Below are 23,305 nucleotides of genomic sequence, written 5' to 3' on the forward strand. Positions count from 1 at the left end.
CTTTCCTGTTTAACCCATTCCTAATGTAAGTAGGTTTTCAGAACTATGAGAACTCCTCCCCCCTCTAATGATTCTATGTCTATTCTTCCTCTGTACCTCATTTGTATGGCATAATTACTATTTTTACCTTAACTCTGCCCCATTCTTTCTTTTGAGCTACTCTATTGTTGATGTCAATCTTAAACATATAGGATATATTTCCAATAAAAAAATTAAAAATTTATCCATGTTGAGTTCCTTGAAAAATTGATCTTTGATATTGGCTCTTAGATGTTAAATTTTCTGTTAAGTTCAGGTTTGATTGATATAAAGTTCTGAAAATGCAAGTTTGTTGAATGTCCATTTTTTTCTCATTCAATATTATAAATAATTTTGCTGGATATGATATTTTTGGCCACAGACCTAATTCTTTTGACTGTCCCTATGGACAATCATATCTATATATGATTCCAGAACCTCTTTTATTGTGGCTGCTCCTAAGTCCTATACAACTCTAATTGTAGCTCCAGCATATTTGAATTGGTTTTTTCTTGTTTCTTCCAAAATTCTCTCTTTAATCTGGGGTTTTTGAAATTTGGAAATAATATGTGTTTTCCACAAAGGATCTAATTGAGTTGATGATTGGTGGATTTTTTTTCTATTTCTGGTTTTTGGATTATTTCTTGCATTATTGTGTCAAAGTTCTTTTTTTTTTTTTTTTTTTTTTTTGCTCACAATTTTCAGGCAGTCCAACTATTTTTATATTTTCTCTTCTTGATCTGTTCTCCAGAATTGTCATTTTTCTTGTAAGATGTTTTATATTCTGTTGTTATTTTTTGGTCTCTCATAGCTTCACTAGCTTCTCCTTGCCCAATTCTAATTTTCAAAGAGTTATTTTCATCTTTGCGACACTGTATCTCCTTTTCTAATTGGTTACATTTTTTTTTTTCATAAACTGTTAAGGGACAGGTCAATTCTCAAAAAGCCTCCACAGCTGTGGATCATAACATCTGAAGGAGCTGTAAGGCAGCCTTTGCTGACAGATGTTGCGGACAAGGAATGAGATAAATTGAAGGCAGAGGGAAGATGAGAGAGGTTAGACAACACAACAGCCTCTCAGTGAGAGGGGACAGAGAACAGCAACAGCCTCTCAGTCTCCTTGTATCATCCTCTCACAAGTGGAGATCCATTCTCGGTTGGAGATCCATTCTGGGTTGGATCTCCAGCAACCACTTGTCAGGTGGCTCCCATGTATTCCAGCAGCTTTCCCATGTATTCCAACAATAATCTTGTTTTTCTTGAGTTTTTCCTCAATGTGTCTCATTTGATTTTCAAATTCTTTTTTTAGTTCTTCTATAAATTCTCTCTGGGCAGGGAGTCATTTCACATTACTCTTTGAGGTGTCTTCCTCTAAAGAACCTCAGTCTTCCTTGTTCTCATAGTAAGTTTCTATATGTTTGTGGCAGCCCTTTTTGTAGTGGCTAAAAACTGGAAACTGAATGGATGTCCATCAGTTGGAGAATGGCTGAATAAATTGTGGTATATGAATATTATGGAATATTACTGTTCTGTAAGAAATGACCAACAGGAGGATTTCAGAAAGGCCTGGAGAGACTTACACGAACTGATGCTGAGTGAAATGAGCAGGACCAGGAGATCATTATATACTTCAACAACAATACTATATGATGACCAGTTCTGATGGACCAGGCCATCCTCAGCAACGAGATCAACCAAATCATTTCCAATGGAGCAGTAATGAACCGAACCAGCTACGCCCAGAGAAAGAACTCTGGGAGATGACTAAAAACCATTACATTGAATTCCCAATCCCTATATTTATGCCCACCTGCATTTTTGATTTCCTTCACAAGCTGATTGTACAATATTTCAGAGTCTGATTCTTTTTGTACAGCAAAATAACGTTTTGGTCATGTATACTTATTGTGTATCTAATTTATATTTTAATATATTTAACATCTACTGGTCATCCTGCCATCTAGGGGAGGGGGTAGGGGGGTAAGAGGTGAAAAATTGGAACAAGAGGTTTGGCAATTGTTAATGCTGTAAAGTTACCCATGCATATATCCTATAAATAAAAGGCTATTAAATAAAATAAAAAAAAGTAAGTTTCTATAGTAGGGTTCTTTCTTCTTTGCCAGTTCATTAAAAAAAAAAAAAAAAAAAACAGTAAGCACCTCTAATTGGGGATGATGCCTCTAGTTTCATTTGAGCTTTCCCCTCTAACCTGGAACCCCAAGCCGAGCCCCACCCCTTCCAGCAAGTGCCCATAGCCAGTAGCATCCTTGCCCCACAGCCTCTGCACTTGCCCTGTGCTTGTTCTTTCTTGCTCAGGGCGTTGTCTTTGCAACACAATTGGGTCTGACATTCCCAATAAGCTGAGATTCCCTCAATCCTCCTCGTACTCAGACAGACCCTGATTCCACCTGCTGTCTGGGAGGTGAACATTCTGGTGGTTCCTTCTTGTATCCCACACCCAGTAAACATTTCATCAGCACATTTTTTCTTGAATGCCAAATGTCCCACTCTTTTGACCGGTTCTCTGTTGTAGCAGTTCTCTTGGACAATCTGGAATTGTTCTCATCCTCAAAGAGACTTTGAATGGGGATCCTCTTCAGTAGAGTTGGCTACCTAATTTCATATATTTTATAGATTATTAGGAGTTCTTTTTATACCCTTTTCTAAAATGTATCTCAAGGCAATATTAATACCTACTCTTAAATTTTACTTCTCTAATAACCCCTTAAACTCAAATCAGACTTTATGGTTGTAAAATTATCAATAAGAGAGTTATGAGAAAATCATTAAGTTAACAACTTATAGTTTTCTTTAACTTTCAAAGTATTTCAGTTTTAAAATACCCTTGCTTTTTTCAAACTCTATAATTGATATAAATGTGCTAAATAAAATCATGCTAAAAGAAGAATTTTTAAAAAAAAATTTTTCAGGGCAGCTAGGTAGAGCAGTGAATAGAGTAACAGCCCTGAAGTCAGGAAGACCTGAGTTCAAATTTGGTCTCAGATACTTAACACTTCCTACCTGTGTGACCCTGGGCATGTACTTAAACCCAATTACTTCAGGGAAAAAAGATTTTTTCAATTCAATGTTTTTCCTTTTAGAAATACAATGTATTCTGATATAATTTTTTTCTTAGGAAGAGTAGAGACTTTTAAGGATCTTAGCCTTATATGAAATAGCAAACTTTTTGTGTGAAGATGACATCTAATACACATTGCATTTACTTATATGTATAAATTTCATTCATATATAATTATCCTGGGATGGGATGAGCGAGCAAACTAAGTATTTAATTCCAAATTGTATATAATGTTTTGAGTATATATCAAATGAATTGCCTTTTAGTAAGACATGTTTGTTTATATTTCAGGACATTATCTACAAAGAGATATTAATTCACATTAGATAACAGACTTAAGGAAAACTGACTTTTCTTTTGAATAACATGAGGTATTCCATAAGTTACTGCTCTAAGAAAACTGATTTCCCTCAAATTATTTTCTTCAAGAGAAAACTGGAAAAGTTTCTGTTTTCAACTTGTTAAGTAATAGATTTATACTTTGGTCCAACTAATTTGATAGTTTTAGAAATTTCAAGGACCATATTTTATGCATGATTACATGACTATAAACAGGTAATTTACAAATCTCAGTATGGAAATGATTATAATCTTAGATTGAAAAGCATAAAATCTTCACTGTCTTTATCTTAAAGCAATGTAGAAGTGACAAAATACAGCACTGATAAGATACAGTGTTTCTTATCATATCAACAAGTTACAGTATATCATATCATATCAACTTTACCTTAGTAAAAGATATTTGTATGACTATAAAGAACAGATATGATTATAATAGCATCTGTATTAGTCCACCAGTCCTAAGTCCAAGGACCCAAAATGATTTAGCATATGTATAATTAGATAAAGCACCTCAGATCCAAATGATTTCAAATAAGGTTAGAAAAAGCAGCCAAGTATATGACAGGATACCTCATCCAGACTTAAATATAACCAGGTGAAAAAATTCTTAAAAGTGTAAAAATAGTTGAAGAAGGAAAATTGCATCTTCAGACTTGCATATTATTCCTCATTGAGGACCCAACCAGCTTCTTGTTACCTCAGACTCCCAAACATCCTGGATCCAAAATCATGTCAAACTTCCACCTGGTTCATCCACTGTTTTTAAGATTCCTGTCATTCATAGTGCCTGTGAATCCACCAGCCTGACATAAGTCAGATATAAGGACAGAAACTGAGCTTTGGGTTCTCAATCTGGGTTTGTGTTCCCACAAAAGGCCACCCCACTATGTGTGCTCGTTCACTGAAAGACTACAGGGACTCACACTTGAGTATTCATTAGTAATAAACTGCCTTAACTTGTAATTCACTAAAGGCTTGTTTTCCTTTTCAGTACATTATTCACAATTTCCTGAATCCAGTCTTCTTAAGGTTATGATGATCCACAGGTTTTCATTAGGAAATTTACAAACACATTTTAACAAGATTAAATACCCATAATTAAATAGACACAAGTCAGGGCCAGAACAAAGGCTGCCCATTCTTCTTGTCTTTTTTCTTTCGTGTTTCTGCTACAAGCATATACATCTAGAATTCATCATTTAGGAGTCAAAACATGGTCTTGAAGTCAGAAACTGTAGATGTTTCAGACACTGCCTGATAATTAACCTCTTGCTACCTGTCCCCTTTTTTCTTTATTTTCTCTGGAGAGTTCCTCAAAAATCAACTGTCTTATAAAAAACAGACAAGACTTCAGTTTCCCCATCTAAGTTCTAACAACAACAAAAGAACAGTAATAATAATAGGATTTTATGTAGTATCAAGCATATGGCAAGCATTATTCTAAGTACTTTGCAAATATTTTCTCATTTGAGTTGATGTTAGTTTCTTTTATTTCCAAATTGGGAAGATGTTTGTAACTTCCAAAGATTATATGAACAAAGTCCTGCTTGAAGTTTTTATATAAACCTCATCGAGGCAATTTCTGGCCTCAGATAACTTCCATTCTAAAAAGAATTCAAAACATAAAAAGGGCCCTGGAAGAGGTAATGGAGAGGGTGACCAATGTGAGCCAAACAGTTATGGAGAAGGTGAAAAAGTCTAGAGAGTTAGGTTTATTGATGAAGAAACTTGAGTTCTATAGAAATGGTCACACAGGTTACAAATAACAGAAGAAGGATTTGAACCTAGGTATTTTCATTGTAAACAACACTTTATACCTTCTCATCATACATTTATATTACCCTCTTTTAATAATTTTATATATAAGAAAAATGATATTTATATTTGTTGTCTCAGTCAGAATCATGAAACTACTAAGTTTCAGCATTGGAATTAGTACCTAGTGCTTCCAATTTCAAGAATCTTTGCCTTGAAGATTTCTATATAAAAAAAATTATTACTATTGGATTGGATCTATTCTTTCCTTCTGCAACTACAATCCATCCCCTTAATTTGTTGTAAGTATTCAATAGGGTGTGTGTGTGTGTGTGTGTGTGTGTGTGTGTGTGTGAGAAAGAGAGAGACAGAGAGACAGAAAGAGAAACAGAGAAAAAGAGAGAGAGAGAAAGAAGAGAGATAGATATTGGAAGAGGAAGCTTTGAAAACTTATAAATTTGATAATTTGTATGGACACATGAGAATATAAAATATTTTAACAATGATGTCTTTATGCAGAAAGTCATAATCAGTGACTAAACTGAAGAAATGAATATGAGAAAAGATTCTGTTTAGTTAAAATCCAGAACAAAGCTTGAAAATCCAGGTGAGATAAAAACAACAATACTCAAGTTATCCTCAGCTGTTCTTCTTTATCTCCATTCTCCAAGATATTGTTTAAATTTCACATCCCTCTATTCTTGTTAACCTGCAAATATTTCTTAAGTAGCTCCCAACTATATTTTTAAAAATTATTTTAATTCATAATCATTATTAATTAGCAATTTTTGATAGGTGTATCATCACCAATCAATAAAAATAGCGGCTGATATTTTCTGCGTGGAACAAATTTCAAGCCATTGATGACACTCTTGAGATTCCATGAAGTCAACACTACTTGTCTTATTGCTGAAATGATAATCATATTTCTAAGGGAAGAGAGAATCTTGAATCTATAACTAACTTATGTCTTCCTCTTCTCATATCCATTCTCTAAGTGGCAGATCCCAGCTTTACAGCAAAGCAGCAGAATCCAGACTAGTGAGAATCTTCCTCCTTATGATTGAAGTAAAAAGGGCAGCACAGAGAGATCAAAACCCTCTTTTTTGCTGCAAATGGGGAAGTAAGGCTGGTATTTTCCATCAGAATTCTAGCTAGGTAATATCTTTGTGATTTGTTACTAGGCCAAGTCCCCTTTGCTGCACATATGGGCTAGTGCAGTGTCCCCAAATTTAATCTTTTTGATTTAAGTAATCCTTATAACCTTTTTATGCTTTGTCAGACATCTTCCAAATCCCAATCACCATTTTCATCACAAATTTTTTATTTCATAAATTCATAGGTCAGGAGGGAATGTTTCTTGTGTTCTATTTGTAATTCTTGTTGATTGATAGATAAGGGAGTTGTAAGTGACACGAGAAGTCTTCTAACTGAATCCTCAGAAGGAGGGAAGAAGGCCACAATACAGGTGGCCTCCATCATTTCAGCAAAATGAAATGCAGAATCCTTTGTACTTTGCAGTTCTTGAGTAGATAGGATCTACAACAAGTATAAAACTTTCTAAATGTTCAACTTTCCTTTTCTTTCTTTAAACAAAGATTATTGTATTTTCTAGAGGTATTATTTTGCTTTCTGAACACCAAATGGCTGGCTAAAACCTTTCCCCTGCTTTGGTTTTCCTTACTTTGAAAAATATTAGTATTGGAATAGAATCTTTATATAGTACAGCTCATTGGCTATGTATCCTTCTCTGAAAGGGCTTGATTATTGGGGCCCAATTTCTATTTAAAGAAAGACATATTCTTGGATTGGAAAGTTATTAAAGGACAGGTCAATTCTCCGAAAGCCTCCACAGCTGTGGATCATAACATCTGAAGGAGTCGCAGGACAGCCTTTGCTGACACAGGTGTTGCAGCTTGGGAATGAGACAAATTGGAGGCAGAGGGAGGAGGACAGAGGTCAGACAAAACAAGGGCCTCTCAGGAGCCTGATCAGAGAACAGTAACTGCCTGTCAGTCTCCTTGTATCTTCCTCTCACAAGAGGAGATCCATTCTGGGTTGGACCTCCAGCAGCCACTGTCAGGTAGCTCCCGTGTATTCCAGCAGCTCTCCTGTGTAGTCCAACATATGGCACCTGAACATGGGACAAGAATTACAAGAAGAACCAGAGCTGTTCGTGAGAAGGATCCTTCCAGAGTTAAGGAAGAAGAGTCCCACTAATACATTGTTGGTGGAATTGTGAATACATCCAACCATTCTAGAGAACAATTTGGAACTATGCTCAAAAAGTTATCAAACTGTGCATACTCTATGATCCAGCAGTGTTACTACTGGGCTTATATCCCAAAGAGATTTTAAAGAAGGGAAAGTGTCCTGTATGTGCAAGAATGTTTGTGGCAGCCCTCTTTGTAGTGGCCATAAACTGGAAACTGAATAGATGCCCATCAATTGGAGAATGGCTGAATAAATTGTGGTATATGAATATTATTGTTCGGTAAGAAATGACCAACAGGATGATTTCTGGAGAGACTTACATGAACTGATGCTGAGTAAAATGAGCAGGGTCAGGAGATCATTTTATATACTTCAACAACAATACTATATGATGATCAATTCTGATGGACCTGACCCTCTTCAACAATGAGATGAACCAAATCAGCTCCAATAGAGCAGTAATGAAGTGAACCAGCTACACCCAGCCAAAGAACTCTGGGAGATGACTATGAACCATTACATAGAATTCCCAATCCCTATATTTTTGCCTGCCTGCATTTTGGATTTCCTTCACAGGCTAATTGTACAATATATCAGAGTCCGATTCTTTTTGTACAGCAAAATAATGGTTTGGTTATGTATACTTATTGTGTATCTAATTTATACTTTAATATATTTAACATCTACTGGTCATCCTGCCATCTAGAGGAGGGGGTGGGGGGAAGAAGGGGGAAAATTGGAACAAAAGGTTTGGCAATTGTCAATGCTGTAAAATTACCCATACTTATAACTTGTAAATAAAAAGCTATTAAAAAAAAAAAAAGGAAGAATCCTGGTAAGAATTTTTTTATTGGGATAATTAAATGAGCCAACACATCAAAGGGGAGAGTCAGGAGACTGATGAGACACTTAAATGCTTGTTCTGACCACAGTCCTCTTCTCCGTTTGAAAGTTTGCCTCCATGATATCTCACAAGATCAACACCTGCTACAAACATCCAGAAGTGATAGTGCTGCTTGCATTCCTCAGTGTGTGGACCATGCTGTGTGTGTAGGGGGAAATAACAGCAAAAAATAAAAAACAGGGAATTGTTAAGGGATAGATCAATTCCCCGAGAGCCTTACAGCGTGGATCATAGCATCTGAAGGAGTTGCAGGGCAGCCTTTACTGACACAGGTGTTGGGGACTAGGAATGAAATAAGTTGGAGACAGAGGGAAGAGGAGGGAGGTGAGACAATGCAATGGCCTTTCAGTCAGAGAATAGTGACTGTCTCAGTCTCCTTGTTTCAACCCCTCACAAGAGGAGATCCATTCTGGGTTGGATCTCCAGCAGCCACTGTCAGGTGGCTCCCGTGTATTCCAACAGAAAGTCACTTCTTAGTGAGGGACACCCTAAGTAGTTTCAAATAAATGTGAGGTTTTCTTTTCAGTTAATCCCTGAAATTATTCACTTCCAGTTAGGAGATTCTACCTTGTTTCTCCTGGAACCATAATTAAAATTTCTCCAAAAACTTAGAAATGAGATGACTACAACTTTCCTGAGGTCACAGAGCGATGAGAATGAAACCAGCACATTGGAGTGGAATCACACAGGTAAAGTTTTTTATTCCTATCAGACTTCCCTGCTTCAGTTCATGTGGAATAAGAGAGATAAGGTGTGTGTTTAAGATTTGGGATGGAAATTGTTAAACTGTGCAATTATTGCTGTTGTGGATGTATGGGAACTTCATATGTGGGATGATTATTTGATGCTTTAGCTTTGAAATCCCTTATTCTGTTGGAGTTGCTCTGGCAGACTGTTCTCTGATTGCCTGGTTTTAGGAAATCTCCAAGATACAGATACCCCTCTTGAGACTGGCAGTCTCCAGGCCCAAAAGGTAGAGTTGATGGGGGCATGTCAAGAACCAATTCGGGTTTAGGCAGGGTTGAAGCTGCTTTGAGAGTGTGAGAATCACCACACCCTTCATCCTCACTTAACTCCTCATGCCCTCTGGTGATATAGCCATTAATCTGTTCATAGTCTTCTTTTTCCTCACACTTCATCTGGCTGTTCTGAAAACTTTTCTTATTTCTATAACTTGCAGGATTCTTTAAGGCCAGTTGTATTATGTTGTATACATAGAATGTTTCCTAGGAAATTGAACCAGGACCTTTATCATTTTAGTGTTCACATAGTTTATCTCATACGAGTTTCCAATTATCCGTCCCTATTTCTTTTTTCTGGGGGGAATTTTTTCCTAATATCTACCCCATTTCAGCTAGAAAAGGCTACTAGTTTAGCCCTTACCAAAGTAAATTCCCTGTTTGTCTATTAACATACTCACCTAATTTCCTGGTCACCAGAGACTTCTTCAGTGAAATTAGGGTCCTTGGTCCACTCGTTGGGTACCAAATGTGAAGACCAAGTTAGCACCCTGAATACCTTAGAATCAGCCGGAGTCAAGATAAGCAAAAGTCCTTGGTCTTTATGGGTAAAAGTGAATTGGATGGACGCAGGATCTCCACGACCTCTCCTCTTTGTCTCCTGCCCAAAAGTGACCCTGGCTAGTCTTACTCCACCACCTAGTCCCTCCTACAATTCTCGGTATACACCAATCATTGAGCCAGCACAGGAGAGTGGGAAGGGCCATTTTCCAAGCATATGCTAATAGAGTATTGTCCAATCGGCAATTAGCCTTAAGTGCTTGGTTGTACGACCTCAGTGATTCAACCCAAGTTTCAGCCCTTTACATCTAACAACTTAGAAAAAGCCTAAACTCATGCACTTTGAGGAATATATGGTTAGAAGTAATTTAAAAAGATTTGGTAAGACTGAGAATAACTAAAGAGCTAGCAAACATATAGAGTGCCTTTTGGCTCGCAAAGTGCTTTAGACATTACTGCATTTAATCTTCATAACCCTGTAAGGCAGATGCTTTTAATGGCCCCTTATTATTTATGAAGAAACTGAGACAGAGACCGGCTAAATGATTTCCCTGGAGTCACATAGCTAGGAAATAATCAGAAGCTGAATTGGTACTAAATAGTCTTCCTGACTCTGAATGCAACTTAGTTCCAATCCTCTGTGAGTTCTAGTTGCATAAATTAGATTAACTAACACTTTTTGGGGACTTCCAAACCACAGGACCAAAACTAATGTTTGGAACCAAACATCTACTTGGTTAATGTAATTGGCTATACATTACATTATGTACCAGCCACATATAGTTGCTGAAATGTGGCTAAGACTTTTTGCCAGAATTGCCTCTCTTCACCAAGACTTTTTTCCCCCCTTTTACAAAATCCAGTTTAAAACATTTTATGCAGGTTCATGGACATGCTGTGTGCTTACAGGTAAGTCATCTAACTTCTCTAAGACATATGCATCCTTTTCTTTGAGGATCAAATGGGACAAAGTATGAAGTGCTTTAAACTGTTCATATAAATGTCAGATGCAATTATTATGATCTTATCATTCTGCCAGAATTCTTCAAAGGGGAAAATTGGAATTTGTAGGTTAAAATGTATTTAAGATTCCTCTCTTTAATGGAGGAAAAAATAAAAACTATTAAATTTCAAAATCAAAAAATTTTAAGAGAAAATAAAAATTAAACAATAAAATGCAAAATAGAAGTATAAAATTTATTTAAAACCACCCACAAAGTTCTGTGTAATCAGGAATGATACAATTTGTAATAGACTTTTTAAAAACTCATGACAAGATTTAAAATATATTTTCAATTACAGTATTCATTTAGCCTTATTTAGTTAGGACAATGAAAAATGAAATTTAACGCTCTAAACATATGAGACACACAAGAAAATAGAACAGAACAAATTCCACAATAACTATTTTTACATGTATGTTTCAATACTAGTATCAACATTTCAATGTATCTTGCTACATAAACATGGAATCCTGTACAACTGCTGTGCACCAAGAATTTAGCTTAATTAGATCTTTCAAGTAACATGCAAGTCACAACTCAAAAGTCTTCAAGTACTGCTGGTGAGGGTTCCCTTGTCTGCAGAGGTTATTTCAAATATTAATCATGAACTTAAGTCACTATAACTCTCTCCTTTTCTACAAACTATGATGTGGTGAACTGCTTTTTCTTTTTAAAATTTCCCCTATAGGTTGGAAACTTTAAAAAAAAAAAAGTGTTTTTTTTTTTTTTATTAAGTCATTCTTTTTATTCGAACATGTGATACAGTAGGTTGGTAACAGGGAAAACATTCCCAAACACAAAAGATTAAAGCTGTAAAATAAATAATAAGTGTAACCTCCAAAGAGAAAACTTTAAAACTACCCATATATTGATTAATGCAATATTCATTTGCTTTAGAATTATCTTCTCAGATTCAGTGTTGGTCTTTGAATATAAATCTTTCTCCTTACAAATGAATTTTGCTTCTGCTGACATCGTAATGGAACCAGGGTGTCACTATGCATGGGAGCTCACCTGGATGGATCCCACACGCTTTGAATGAAAACTGAACTGGTATTGTTGCTTTTTCCTAACTAGCAGGTTTGGTAATTGCCTGCCTGGATTTGGATTTCCTTCTGGAACATGTCATGGTGTTTCAGCACAACTAAACGAAACCATGTATTCCACAGTTTGTCACAATGAAACTGAATTTATGTTTACGTTACCAACAAAATGATACCCACAAATATTATTGAAATTATCAGGCTATTATTTGGGCACTTTTCTGAAAGCACCTATCACAGTGATGCACATTGACATATAATCATCATCAACAATAATAGATAGAAAGGTGAAATGGTTTGCTTTTTGAGACTGCAAACAAAATGCTTTGCTTTTGTGAATTTGCATTTCCTCTGTGGTTTAATAACAGAACCTAGGAACTGATAAAGAATCATGAAGTTGCCAGGCTATCATCATTACTCCAGTTTGTACATTGGTGGGGAACAAAATATTTACAGAATCTAGGTCAAATCCACTGACATTAGCTAGCACCAAGAACCTTTTCAGTAAAGACCATAGTGAGAACGCTGCTCTTCTTACAATTCAGGTAAATGTGTCGTTACACTTCTACCTAGATGAAGTGGAGAAAAGGAAGCCCAAGAAATTATAAGACTTACAGTGGCCCTTTCCAGAGATGATAGCACATAAGTTTTTGCTACCGGGAAAAACAAAACCATGGATTGTCATCTACCCTCAGTACACCGTTACTGCTATTACCGTTTGTAGAGAATGATCTTCACATTGACCTTGAATGACAAGTTACATTGCCTTTTAGGGCACTCCTCTACTGGTTTGGTTAGAAGCTTGTCCCACTCCCACCCCTGCCCCATTTAGGAAACAGTTCAGAATATTCTACATAGTAAGGTAAAAACCGATTTTTAAAAAGAAGATAAAAGCACACACAGCAAAACACCAATAATTAAGAATTGATGGTAATTTAGATTCATAAATGAAATGAGACTTGGTAAACTAAAAATAAAGTTTAAGCAAAAATACTTTGCCATTTAGAGGCTCCAAGGTAGCACAGCAGATAGACTTCTAGGCCTGGACTCAGGAAGTCTCCTTCATAAGTTCAAATCTGGCCTCAGATATATACTATAGCTGTGTGACTTTGGGCGAGTCACTTCATCTTGTTTTCCTCCGTTTCCTCATCTGTCAAATGAATTGAAGAAGGAAATGCAAAATACTTTTTGCCAAGAAAATTGGAATCATGGGGAGTCAAATATAAATGGAAAAATGACTTAACAATAATATTTAAAGAAAAACTTTCTTAGCACTTTGGAAGCACCATTTCAATTGCTATTCAAGAAACTTTCTGAGCACTTTGGAAGCACCATTTCAATTGCTATTCAAGAAACTTTCTGAGCACTTTGGAAGCACCATTTCAACTGAAGTGTTAATGAAAGGAAAATTCATAGCACTTTGGAAGCACCATTTCCATTTAAGTATGAATGAGAAATGCTCCATAACTATTAATCTGGCCACCTCAAATGGGCTATACCTGCCAGTTACTTAAAATTTGAGTTACTGGCTGATCTTCACCCTGGGAATTGTGTCAGGGGAACTAGGCTTGAGTTTCAGATGTGCTGGCTAGTTGTGCAAGTCTGGGCAAATCATTTATCCTTGCTGCGCCTACTTCATCATCTCTAAAATGGAAACTGAATAATTACTGCTCTAAAATTGAAAATGTAAAAATCCCTTTGAAAAAGGCAAATAATTATACATGGTTTATTATTACTATCAGATTGCCCTTCACAATCATTACTATTTTTCTTAACAGCTACTTTTACCTCTATAACTGAGGTGAAAATGGTCTATACAGCTTTAGGGAAGATGGATAAATAACCTTCAAATGGTGGGCTCATCCTTGAACCCTGCAATTGACAACCAGGATCACAAAGCCTGCTCCCAATGAATTCTGTAGACTTTTGAATGCTCACTTAAGAGTATTTCAGTAACCTCTCTAAGCATCATTGGAAAAACTAATTTTTCATTAATTTTCAACCAATTTTCAATTGATAAGATCAAGTCTACAGAATAGCTTCTGTTACTATTAAAGAACCCCTTGGCATCTGGAGTAAAGTAGGAATTAGGAGCACAGAAAAATTGCACATTTCTAAAATTTGAAAATTTTGCATTAAGAATCATATATTCCATCATCCAGATTTTAACTATCAAATTCTTTTCTGCCTAATTAAACTCTATGAGTATAAGTCTCTAGGGCACAAAAATACTAAAGTCTTGTTAAGGAACATAAGTCTAAGTGCTATAAGCCATAGGGTTTGAGTGGTTGACAACGGGTACCAATGAGCACACATGGGCAGCCAGGTTGTACTTCTCACCTTAGAACTTAGTTTCCTGAAAAAGCCTGTCTTGTCTCTCTCAGAACAATCTGGTGCTATCAGAAGAACATATGTTCAAGTAAGAAACTGTTCTTCCCATACAAGGAAGTGGAAGGGAGGTCAATTGTGTTGGGTTCCCGGTTATTGAAAGACAAATTGATTAGGGGGAGGGAAAGGAAAGCATTAGAAATTTAAAGTAGGATTTAGCTCAGTAGTCTGAGGGAAGGACCCAGGCTGAAAAAATTTTAAAGTATAGTTAGGATTACTGAAGAACAACTTGGAGGGCAGGAGAGAAAAATAATCAGGCAATTATTTTTGAACAATTTATAGTTAATTAGCACCTGGCCGTCTTAATTGGGAAGAAACAAGGATTACTCATTTGGTAATCATCATTCTCCCCCAGAGGTATAAAGTTGAATCCATAAGTGAAAGTGAAAAGAAAGTCATCTAACATCTATGTCTCTCTCTCTCATCTCTGGATAAAGTTATGTTATAATTCAGATGAGGACAGGAATCTGTAGATAAAAATCACCAAGTAAATAAAAAGAACAGTAAAATAAAATATAAAGAATTGGAAGAACAGGGAGAAATATAACCATCATGAAGTGATTACAGGGTAAAATGTATAACAAAAGAGGAATAGACAAAAGAAAAAATTGGGGCAGAGCTCTGAAAACTAGGATAAAAAAGTAAATGAGAAAAGGATTAATCTGGATCAGCTCCAGGTTCTGCCTACCCAATGGCAATGACTGGACTATCTAAAAGAGGAAAAAATTGAGGAGGAAGAAGGCAAGAAAGAAGTTTATGAACAACATGAAAGCACAAAATAAATGTTTTCTTTATGGTAGAATGGCAGAATCAACTGGTAATGCTATTTATCGAGGGGCCAGAGGAAAAAGGAATTGATTCCAAATGATAATAGAGGCAGAGAGATCAAGGGATGGCTTTCAAGCACACAATTTTTAGGTGGTAGACATAACAATGATATGTTAGAATAAAACTACCTGTATGAAGTTTTTCAGAGAGATAAATGAACAGAAAATTCGCTTTTTATTAAAAATCAGAAATTTTAGACCTTAGTAAAGGGCACATAGATTCGTGAGTTTCTAAAACACTAAGATTTACTTTTGGGAAGAACACAATAATGGTTTGCAAAGTTGGTTAATTTACATGGTTAGAACATGGTGTTAAGGAGATTCAACCTGTTAATGGGCTAGCTAGCTTTTCACAATAAAACACTTTCCTTAAAATCGGAACCTCAATCTGATAAAACTTTGCCCTTAAATACAAGGGCAACTCACAGAGCAATGTTAAACCAACTAGATGCACTCTAGAAAAACTTGGAGCTTGTAGCTAATTTAGTGGTATTATCTTCTCTGTTCCCCCCTTCCCACCCCCCCCACCCCCCCATGGTCACTGTGGCTTTTGAACCACACTTCTCCATCACTTCACAGACAGCTTAATCTCCTGAAGCTGATAAGTGACCAAGTTCTAAACTAGGACAGGTGGGAGCCTCTCTAAACTCCCTAAACACTTAGCCATATTTGGTTAAATTAACTTATCCATAAATTAACTGGAAGCTTGATCAGTATAATCCCATGAAAATTTTTGCTTATTGGAATGGACAACATGGCTTCCACATCTACCAGGAGAAAACAAGATTCCTTCACAGGAAATCAAGGAGATTGCTGTATAGACACGGATATAGAAGGGGGATCATTCAGCCATAAGCACAGAGATGCAAGAAAGGAGGCAAAATAAAAACTTTCATACTCCTTAATGCTTCAGAATGGTAGAAAGACACTTATTACTATAATGGATTCAGGCTGCATTGACAGAGCTATTTTAATTATTCTGGAGGGTTCCACATGAGTAAAATATACACATACCTTCAAAGGTAGTGTTGAAAAGGACTCCTAAACCAGGCTTCTTTCCTCCTTCCAGCCTTGGTAACTACAGGGGGAATATAGAAAAAACTGCTTCTCTATCAATTCAGAGCAATTGGCTTTTCCTGTTAAATGGAGATCCTATCCCCTGATCATCCAACTAAAAATTTCTACACAGGATCACAATCCAAGGTAATGTGACATCTAGATCAAAAGAGATTTCTATAGACGATATGGAATTATATGACCTAAATATAGCACATCCTGAGATAGCCTATCAGTTATGTCCTGCAACACTGAGATTGGTATGCCATTTGCATGGTGTAATAAAAGAAAGTTAAGGGATTCTAGAGTTACTTCAAATCCCGGCTCTGACACTTTCTACCTGTGTGACCCAGGATGAGGTACTGGACCCCTTGGGCCTGTTTTCTCATCTGTAGAATGAAGAGTTGGGACTAGATGACCATGACCTCAAGGATCCCTCTCAGTTCTATCATTTTGACCATTATGGATTCTGTCCCAGGCAATTTGTTTAAACACTCTAAAATCTTCTCAGTTTCTTTTCTCGCACAAGCTAAAGGTTTCTTTTTTTGTACTTAGATTACACTATGACCCCAACAAAATAGGGAGTAAGTTGTTTTGTATAGATTGATTCTCAGTAGATAATTTACATGAGAGAGACACCTGGTGGTTTCCAATTTAAGTCAGGAAGTAGACTCACATGTTGGGCACCCCAGAAATTTGCCTGTGGGATCAATATTAGCTAAAAGTCCCTCGTGAGACATTTGACCAGTAATAAAATGGACACCATGCATGCAGCCTTGTATAACAAAGATACTAGAAGACTATTAGAAAGAAGCAGCAAAATAATTACCTATAAAGAAATTTAAAATCAGACTTATGGGCAATAAACACATTCCTCATTTAAAGGAAGTTTTGAAACTGATTCAACTTGCCAAGCATTTATTAAGCACCTGCTGAGTGGAACAACTTAACAAATGTTCTCTCAATCACTGTAACAATCTTTTGATTGAAGCTATAGACCAACATCCTGTTTAATACTTAAAGAGCTGAACATATTATACAGGTGATAAAGAAATAGAAAGGATTTAGACACCAGCAGAGATGAATCAGAAGTTTTAGTGTCTTGGGTTACACCGGTCCTGTTTGATGAAAGAAGTAACAGCAATGGTGCCAAAAAGTTAGCTGCTGGCCATGGTGGGCAGGGAGCTGCTACCTCTGCTAAGAGATCAGAGAGGAAACTTGTAACTTGCTATAAATGATGAGGTTAAACCCTCGGGACTATAGATTAACCATGACAATAATGTGTAACTACCCCAGGGTTTATATCATATACAAAAATTCAGGTAATGATTATAAAGAGAAGGGATTTCAGTATAAAGGAGTTAATATTTAAGCAAATCATATAGAATAATCTTTTGAGTCACCTTTTAATTGAAGCCAGATTTATTTTTAGGTTTTATACACAGTAATATTCTGAAATGGCACAATGAAAATTCCAAGAGACACATATGATGTGGTCTACTATTCATTAAGTGAACATGAGCTTTAAAAATTGCTGGCAATGGAAGAGACTAAAATGAGAAAAATTTAAAGGGGTCAACAGTAACTATGATAACCTGGCATAACAAAAGGAAATGAATTTCAAATTGTCTGGGAAATAACTTGGTTCAAGTTTTATGTTTTTCTAATTTGACCAGGTTTCAAAAATCTGAATACTGAGGGACCCAACTCCTTTTGTCTTTATTAAAAATTTCAGGACACGAGTGACTAGGATGATGTAAGAGTCCTTATATTTGTCAGGTTTCAAGGATGCAGAGAACATAAAAGAAAGGCCATTTCCTACTAAGGGGAACTAAAAATGCTCTGACCTCCATGTTCTGGATAAGATGGATTGTGAAGAGACAGATCTGTACTTCACCATGTACTCAAGCTGACAGAAGAGTTCTAAATGACTGATGAGCTGGGAAAACTCTACTTTGCCTTATTCTTCCCCCCACATCCTGGAGATTATTTAAATACTTTTAATCATACTATATCATGAACTAGGAGGCCTTGAGTAAAAATTTTAGAGAAAATTCCAAAATGACAAATCCCTTTGTAATATTTCCTGCGTTTGTTTATGCTGCTGTCCTCATACTCCCAATAAAAGACAGCTCAACAATTTTTTCCTAATAAATTTGCTTGACTAGGAAATAACTTGAATCAAGGCTACTATAGAAGCTAAGGCTCAGAATTTAAAATGATTAAATGTACTGGAACCCCTGTTAAATATTGGATCAGAAACGTTGCTCTTTGGGGGCTGATGGGGACGACAGCTCTGCCTTCATCATTTTAATAACGTAAAGATAGGGTTAACCGTTGAGGAACTAGCTACTTTCTAAAACTACTTGGTTCAAGCTGCCATTTCTAATCAGTAATAGGCCATTGTACTAAACTGAGAAGTATGTATTCCTGATCAACCAATACTCACAAATACCTTGAAGCAGCCAGGGCAATTTACAATTCACCACTTATACAGTCATCATTTACAAAACTTCAGGCTCACAAAAATATACACGTCTTAAAATGGAGATCTAAGGCACACCAAAGACTAAAACAATTCAATCTATTTTCATTAATACGTTCAAGAAGCAGAAAACTTCTGGTCCAAGATGGTGGTCCAGCATTTTGATTTGTTTTTGTTATTCATAATTTCTTCATATTACTTTACTTAAACCGATCAAAAGCTGGGCACAACATCTTGCTCCACAGGGTATTTGCCAATCTTGCTTACTTGCTTAAGACAATAAGTTACAAAGTGTTCAAAGAGAGAGACTGAAACTCCAATGAAGGGTATGTAGGGAAAACAATTTTTTTTTTAATTAAAAAGTTCATGTATTGTCTGCACCCAAACTGTCAGTATTAATGGTTGTAGTAGATTCCTATGGCATTTCCAAGGAAAAAGCACCATTAGGTTTAGATACTAGCAAGTAACCTCGACATAATTTTGTTATAGCACCTCTACATTATAACACAGTCAAATACATACAGCATTAGTATAATTCTTCATGGACAAAAGGTTTAGTTTAGATAACCTTACTGTTTGGCTATAACTTCTTTCAATAAATAAATGTAAAAAGGAAAAGAAAAGGAAGATGGGATTCTATAATATTTAGTAAATGGAGTGTCTACTTTTCCTATTTTTTTTAGAACAGAAATAACTATATTTATTTGGTGAAATACAGGTTTTCAAAATTTGGGAGCAAGTGATTCAAAATTAAAATAAACTTTCCAACAAAATATAAATTTATATTTTAAAATATTCACAGAAGTTGCTCATGAAGGGAGAAAATGATCCATTTGAACTGAATTCACATTTTTCCTGAATACTGACCATTTCTGTAGGACCTTATTTGATAATTTTATATTTGGGATAAAAAAAGAGAGATGTTTTCTTTTTTCATATCAACATTTCCTCCTATATCAGTAAAATTTTTCAGAATAAACAAGGCAAGTTTAGAGGTCATTTACTTTTTAATTTAGTTTCCCACCCATACCTTCTAGACATTAGGAGGATTTGGTGGCTTTGAACCCCACAAATTTCAATGATTGATGTGATAAGAATCTATGTCACTTGTCTACATTCTGAAAAATTCTTCACTGATGAGAATGCATGAGAGCTTGGTTAGATTATTAATTGCAAGACTGCTCAAAAAAAAAAAAATCAGAGACCTTAGCTTTATAAAGCTCTCAGTATGTCATTTTAACTCCCAATAATGATACAGACATACATTGGCAATATATTTCCTAACTTGAATTTTGTAGACAACCATTTTCTGCATTGCTTACTGATTTATATGCATCTGATATCTTTAATGAAAAAAAGGTCAAACAAATAAAAAAGAAACACCACAAACCACATACATTATTAGTATACATATTTCAGTTGTAGCAATATGGAACTCTACACAGCAAGAATAAAATGATTTCTTTTGTAGAATATGCACAAACAATTGACAATATGATTCTTATACTATACTATTTCAAGTTAATTTTAAAAATAGAAAGTGCTTTTAAAATATATAATATATATATATATATATATATGTATATATATTTACAGTTTACAAACAGCCTCCAACCATCACTAAGAATAACAACTGGGTCGTTCTATATTATACGAGAACTCTTTCCAGAGAGAGGGAATTTCATTGGTTCATTGTGAAGAAGATATAAATGGATTTTCATTTTTAGAGCAATGATTGGAAGTTGCTGGAACAATGGCACCATGAAGTAATATCAGCTTATCTTTCACTGTTTCAATGTGGTTAAGCACCAAGAGCTATGGAGAGCTAATACTGTAAAACTTGATTTTTACCTCTTAAAATAGGAAAGAATCTGTTAAAATCCTCTAAAAATGATTTTCTTTCATAGTAAACAGACTCGATTGAAAGCACCAAAGTATAAATTCCTAAAGATCATAAACTGAATCTTTCTATCAAGGTTAATAAACTAACCAAAACTTCTCTTAAGCAATCTATTAAAAACTAGAAAATTTCTTTTTTTTTGTTGTTTAAAATGTGCTTGAGCACCACGCCACCAATGGTCAAAATATAAAGTCACATTTAAGAAACCACTCTCCCCCCCCATTTTTTTTTTAACCTCAGCCTTAAAATGGTTGAGATGAACAAAGAGAAAACCGACAACTTGACTTTTTTTTTTCAACAGCACCTTGAAGTAACAGAACATTGCAATGGGACAAGATTCTGTGTTTGCAAAGCCTTCAGACCCAGTGATTGTAGGGCCCTGCAACTTGAGTGAGGGCATAAGAAGACACTGTAATGACATTGTCATGGGTTACCGTTAATGCTTTCCGGGAAGGAATTTGGTTCAGTTCGTTTTGCTCGCAGAAAATCTCAGGACTCTCTGGAGGCTGTTTTGTTTTCTGGTTCATGGCATTTTCAGTAGCGAGCTTCTCAGCCTCTCTCTCTTTCTCTCGGGCTCTTTCAGCCATCTTTGCCTCCCACACCGCCCACCCGTGCCTCGGTTCATTGAGATTCTTGTGCTGATAGAAGACAAGGGAGATGCGCGTGGGATGGTTGCGGTTTGGCTTGCGGATGGGCGTCGTGGCGTGAAGCTCTCGCCGGGCACATTCGATTAGCACCGAGCCATGGGAAGGGGCCACTGCCACGCCACCAATATTGTCATCCAAGAAGTTGTGTTCGCTGTCTGACCACATCTCTTCCGACTTCTCTTCACTGTCGGCCGACTCGGTCAGCTCGTCACTCGGTACCTGCTCGGTGACGGTTGGGAAATGAGCAGCCGGCTCAGGCTCCTGTCTTCTGGGATAAACCAGGGAGGAAGCCAAAGCAGCAGCTTCCCTCGGACCTGTCATGTGCTCATCACTGTCCGATTTCCCTGGGGTGGAATCGCCGGGACCAGCTATCTGAGTAACAGGTGGCAGTAGCGATGGAGGTTGAAATTTTGTTGGGTCGGAAATCAGATGCTCAACTGGGCCAGGAGAAAAGTCAGCATGAAGCTGGGGGTTTGTCACGGTGGAAGCCACGCCAGAAAAGGATGCTGGCTCAGCATTCAGTAGAAGTCCAGGGCATTCCTCAGTTCCTGCATTAGCACCACTGTATTTTGTAGAAACCACTGTCCAGGGTGGAACACTACCCTGATCTGAAAACCCGTAGGAAATTTCAGAGTCATTCTGAAATGAAGTTGCTGCCAAGCCAGACAGAGGAGTCAGGGAAGAGTTCAGAGGTAAGTTCGTCCCTTTCAATGGGTGATGAATGGACTTGATCCAAGAGTAGTTTGTAGTGTTGGCCACACTATGGAGGTTAAAATGTGAGTCTGAAAGTTCATTCTTTACATCAGGTTGCAATGTTTCAGTTTTGTTACCTACACACAAAAAAGAAATCACAAAGAGGGAGAAAAATCATATCAAAAATGAACACAAACTGCTTTTATACACAGTATCCACTAAGTAAATATTCCTCATGACATATGCTATTCTTATATAATCTGGCATATGGTTTTTGAAATTATGTACTATAAAGTTTAAGGTCACAATATTTAGACTTAGAAAGGATCTTAAAAATCATCTAGTTTGTAAAAGTCTGATAATTCATACTATGATTCAAATTTAAGGACCAGATCTCTGAATTATTTTTTCTCTTTTTCTTAAAAAACTTGTCAAATCCAGCCTCAGATGTTTAGTTGCTGTGGGATCCTGGGCAAATCACTTAACCCTAATTGCTTATATATATGTGTATGTGTATAAGGAACCATTTAAATGATGAGATAACAAAAGATCTTTTACAATCTATTATAATCTGAAAACTACACCACCTTTTACAATTGGTAGCTAGCGGAGGCTCACACCCAAAGTCCTTTTGTAGCCATAAAAGTAGGAAGGAACAGATCAGGTTCAAGCCCAGGGGTCTTTCCTGTCATGTTGTTGTCTAACATTTGCTGACTTCTTCCTAAATACATCCCTGTTTTGAGGATCTGTGATGTCTTCAATGAAGTAGGGGGTGGGGAAAGGAATGAAGGCATTAAAACATTAATAAATGTAAGAGGCTCACAAAATTACAAGGAGTCAAAGGCAGGATTTGAATCCAAGCCTCACTGGCTCTGAGGCTGGCCACGTATCCACTATGTCATGACTGTCATATTGTTCATACCATTGTGCAAATTTGCAATACAGAAAAACGTATCAAAGTGCCATTCCCATCTCACAGCTTGGTTTTGGTAAATGCATAAAAGACCTAGAATTACCTTGATGTAGCACAGACTAAGAAGTGTCCTCATCTTTGTAAAGATTATAGAGGAAACCCAATTGGAAATGTTTCTTAAAAACTAATTCAGTACCATAGCCAATCATTTGCCCCTCTAGGTCCCTATTTCGCATTAGTAAACCAAAGTGCTCGTATGTAAAGGAAGGTAAGCATGGGGGGGAAGGCACATGGATTAACTGATTTCTAAGGTTCCTGCCAGTTCAATGGTTCTATTTTAAAAAAACAGAATCTAACAGAAGAATTGTGAGCCTAAACTCCAAAGGATGTGAATGTTCACATAGACAAAGTAATTCATTCCTGTTAGAGGAAAGCTGTGTTCTAGAGAAAGGGATGGTGGAACATATTTAAGTAAAATGAGAAAATTGGCAATAAATAATGATTTTATTGAAAAAAA

General features: G+C 36.4%; 1 protein-coding gene across 1 annotated transcript in view; it reads right to left on the bottom strand.

Moving 5' to 3' along the window:
* Window positions 1–17,554: 17,554 nt before the first annotated feature.
* TET1 (tet methylcytosine dioxygenase 1) overlaps window positions 17,555–23,305 on the bottom strand; it is a 177,393-nt gene continuing 171,642 nt past the window's right edge. Inside the window, exon 11 of the mRNA XM_031956868.1 lies at window positions 17,555–22,012. Within this exon, the coding sequence (XP_031812728.1) occupies window positions 20,892–22,012 (1,121 nt within the window). The 3' untranslated portion in view covers window positions 17,555–20,891. The remainder of the gene's footprint in view (window positions 22,013–23,305) is intronic.

The sequence above is a fragment of the Sarcophilus harrisii genome, chromosome 2 (genome assembly GCF_902635505.1).
Source record: "Sarcophilus harrisii chromosome 2, mSarHar1.11, whole genome shotgun sequence".
NCBI classification, from domain to species: Eukaryota; Metazoa; Chordata; class Mammalia; order Dasyuromorphia; family Dasyuridae; genus Sarcophilus; species Sarcophilus harrisii.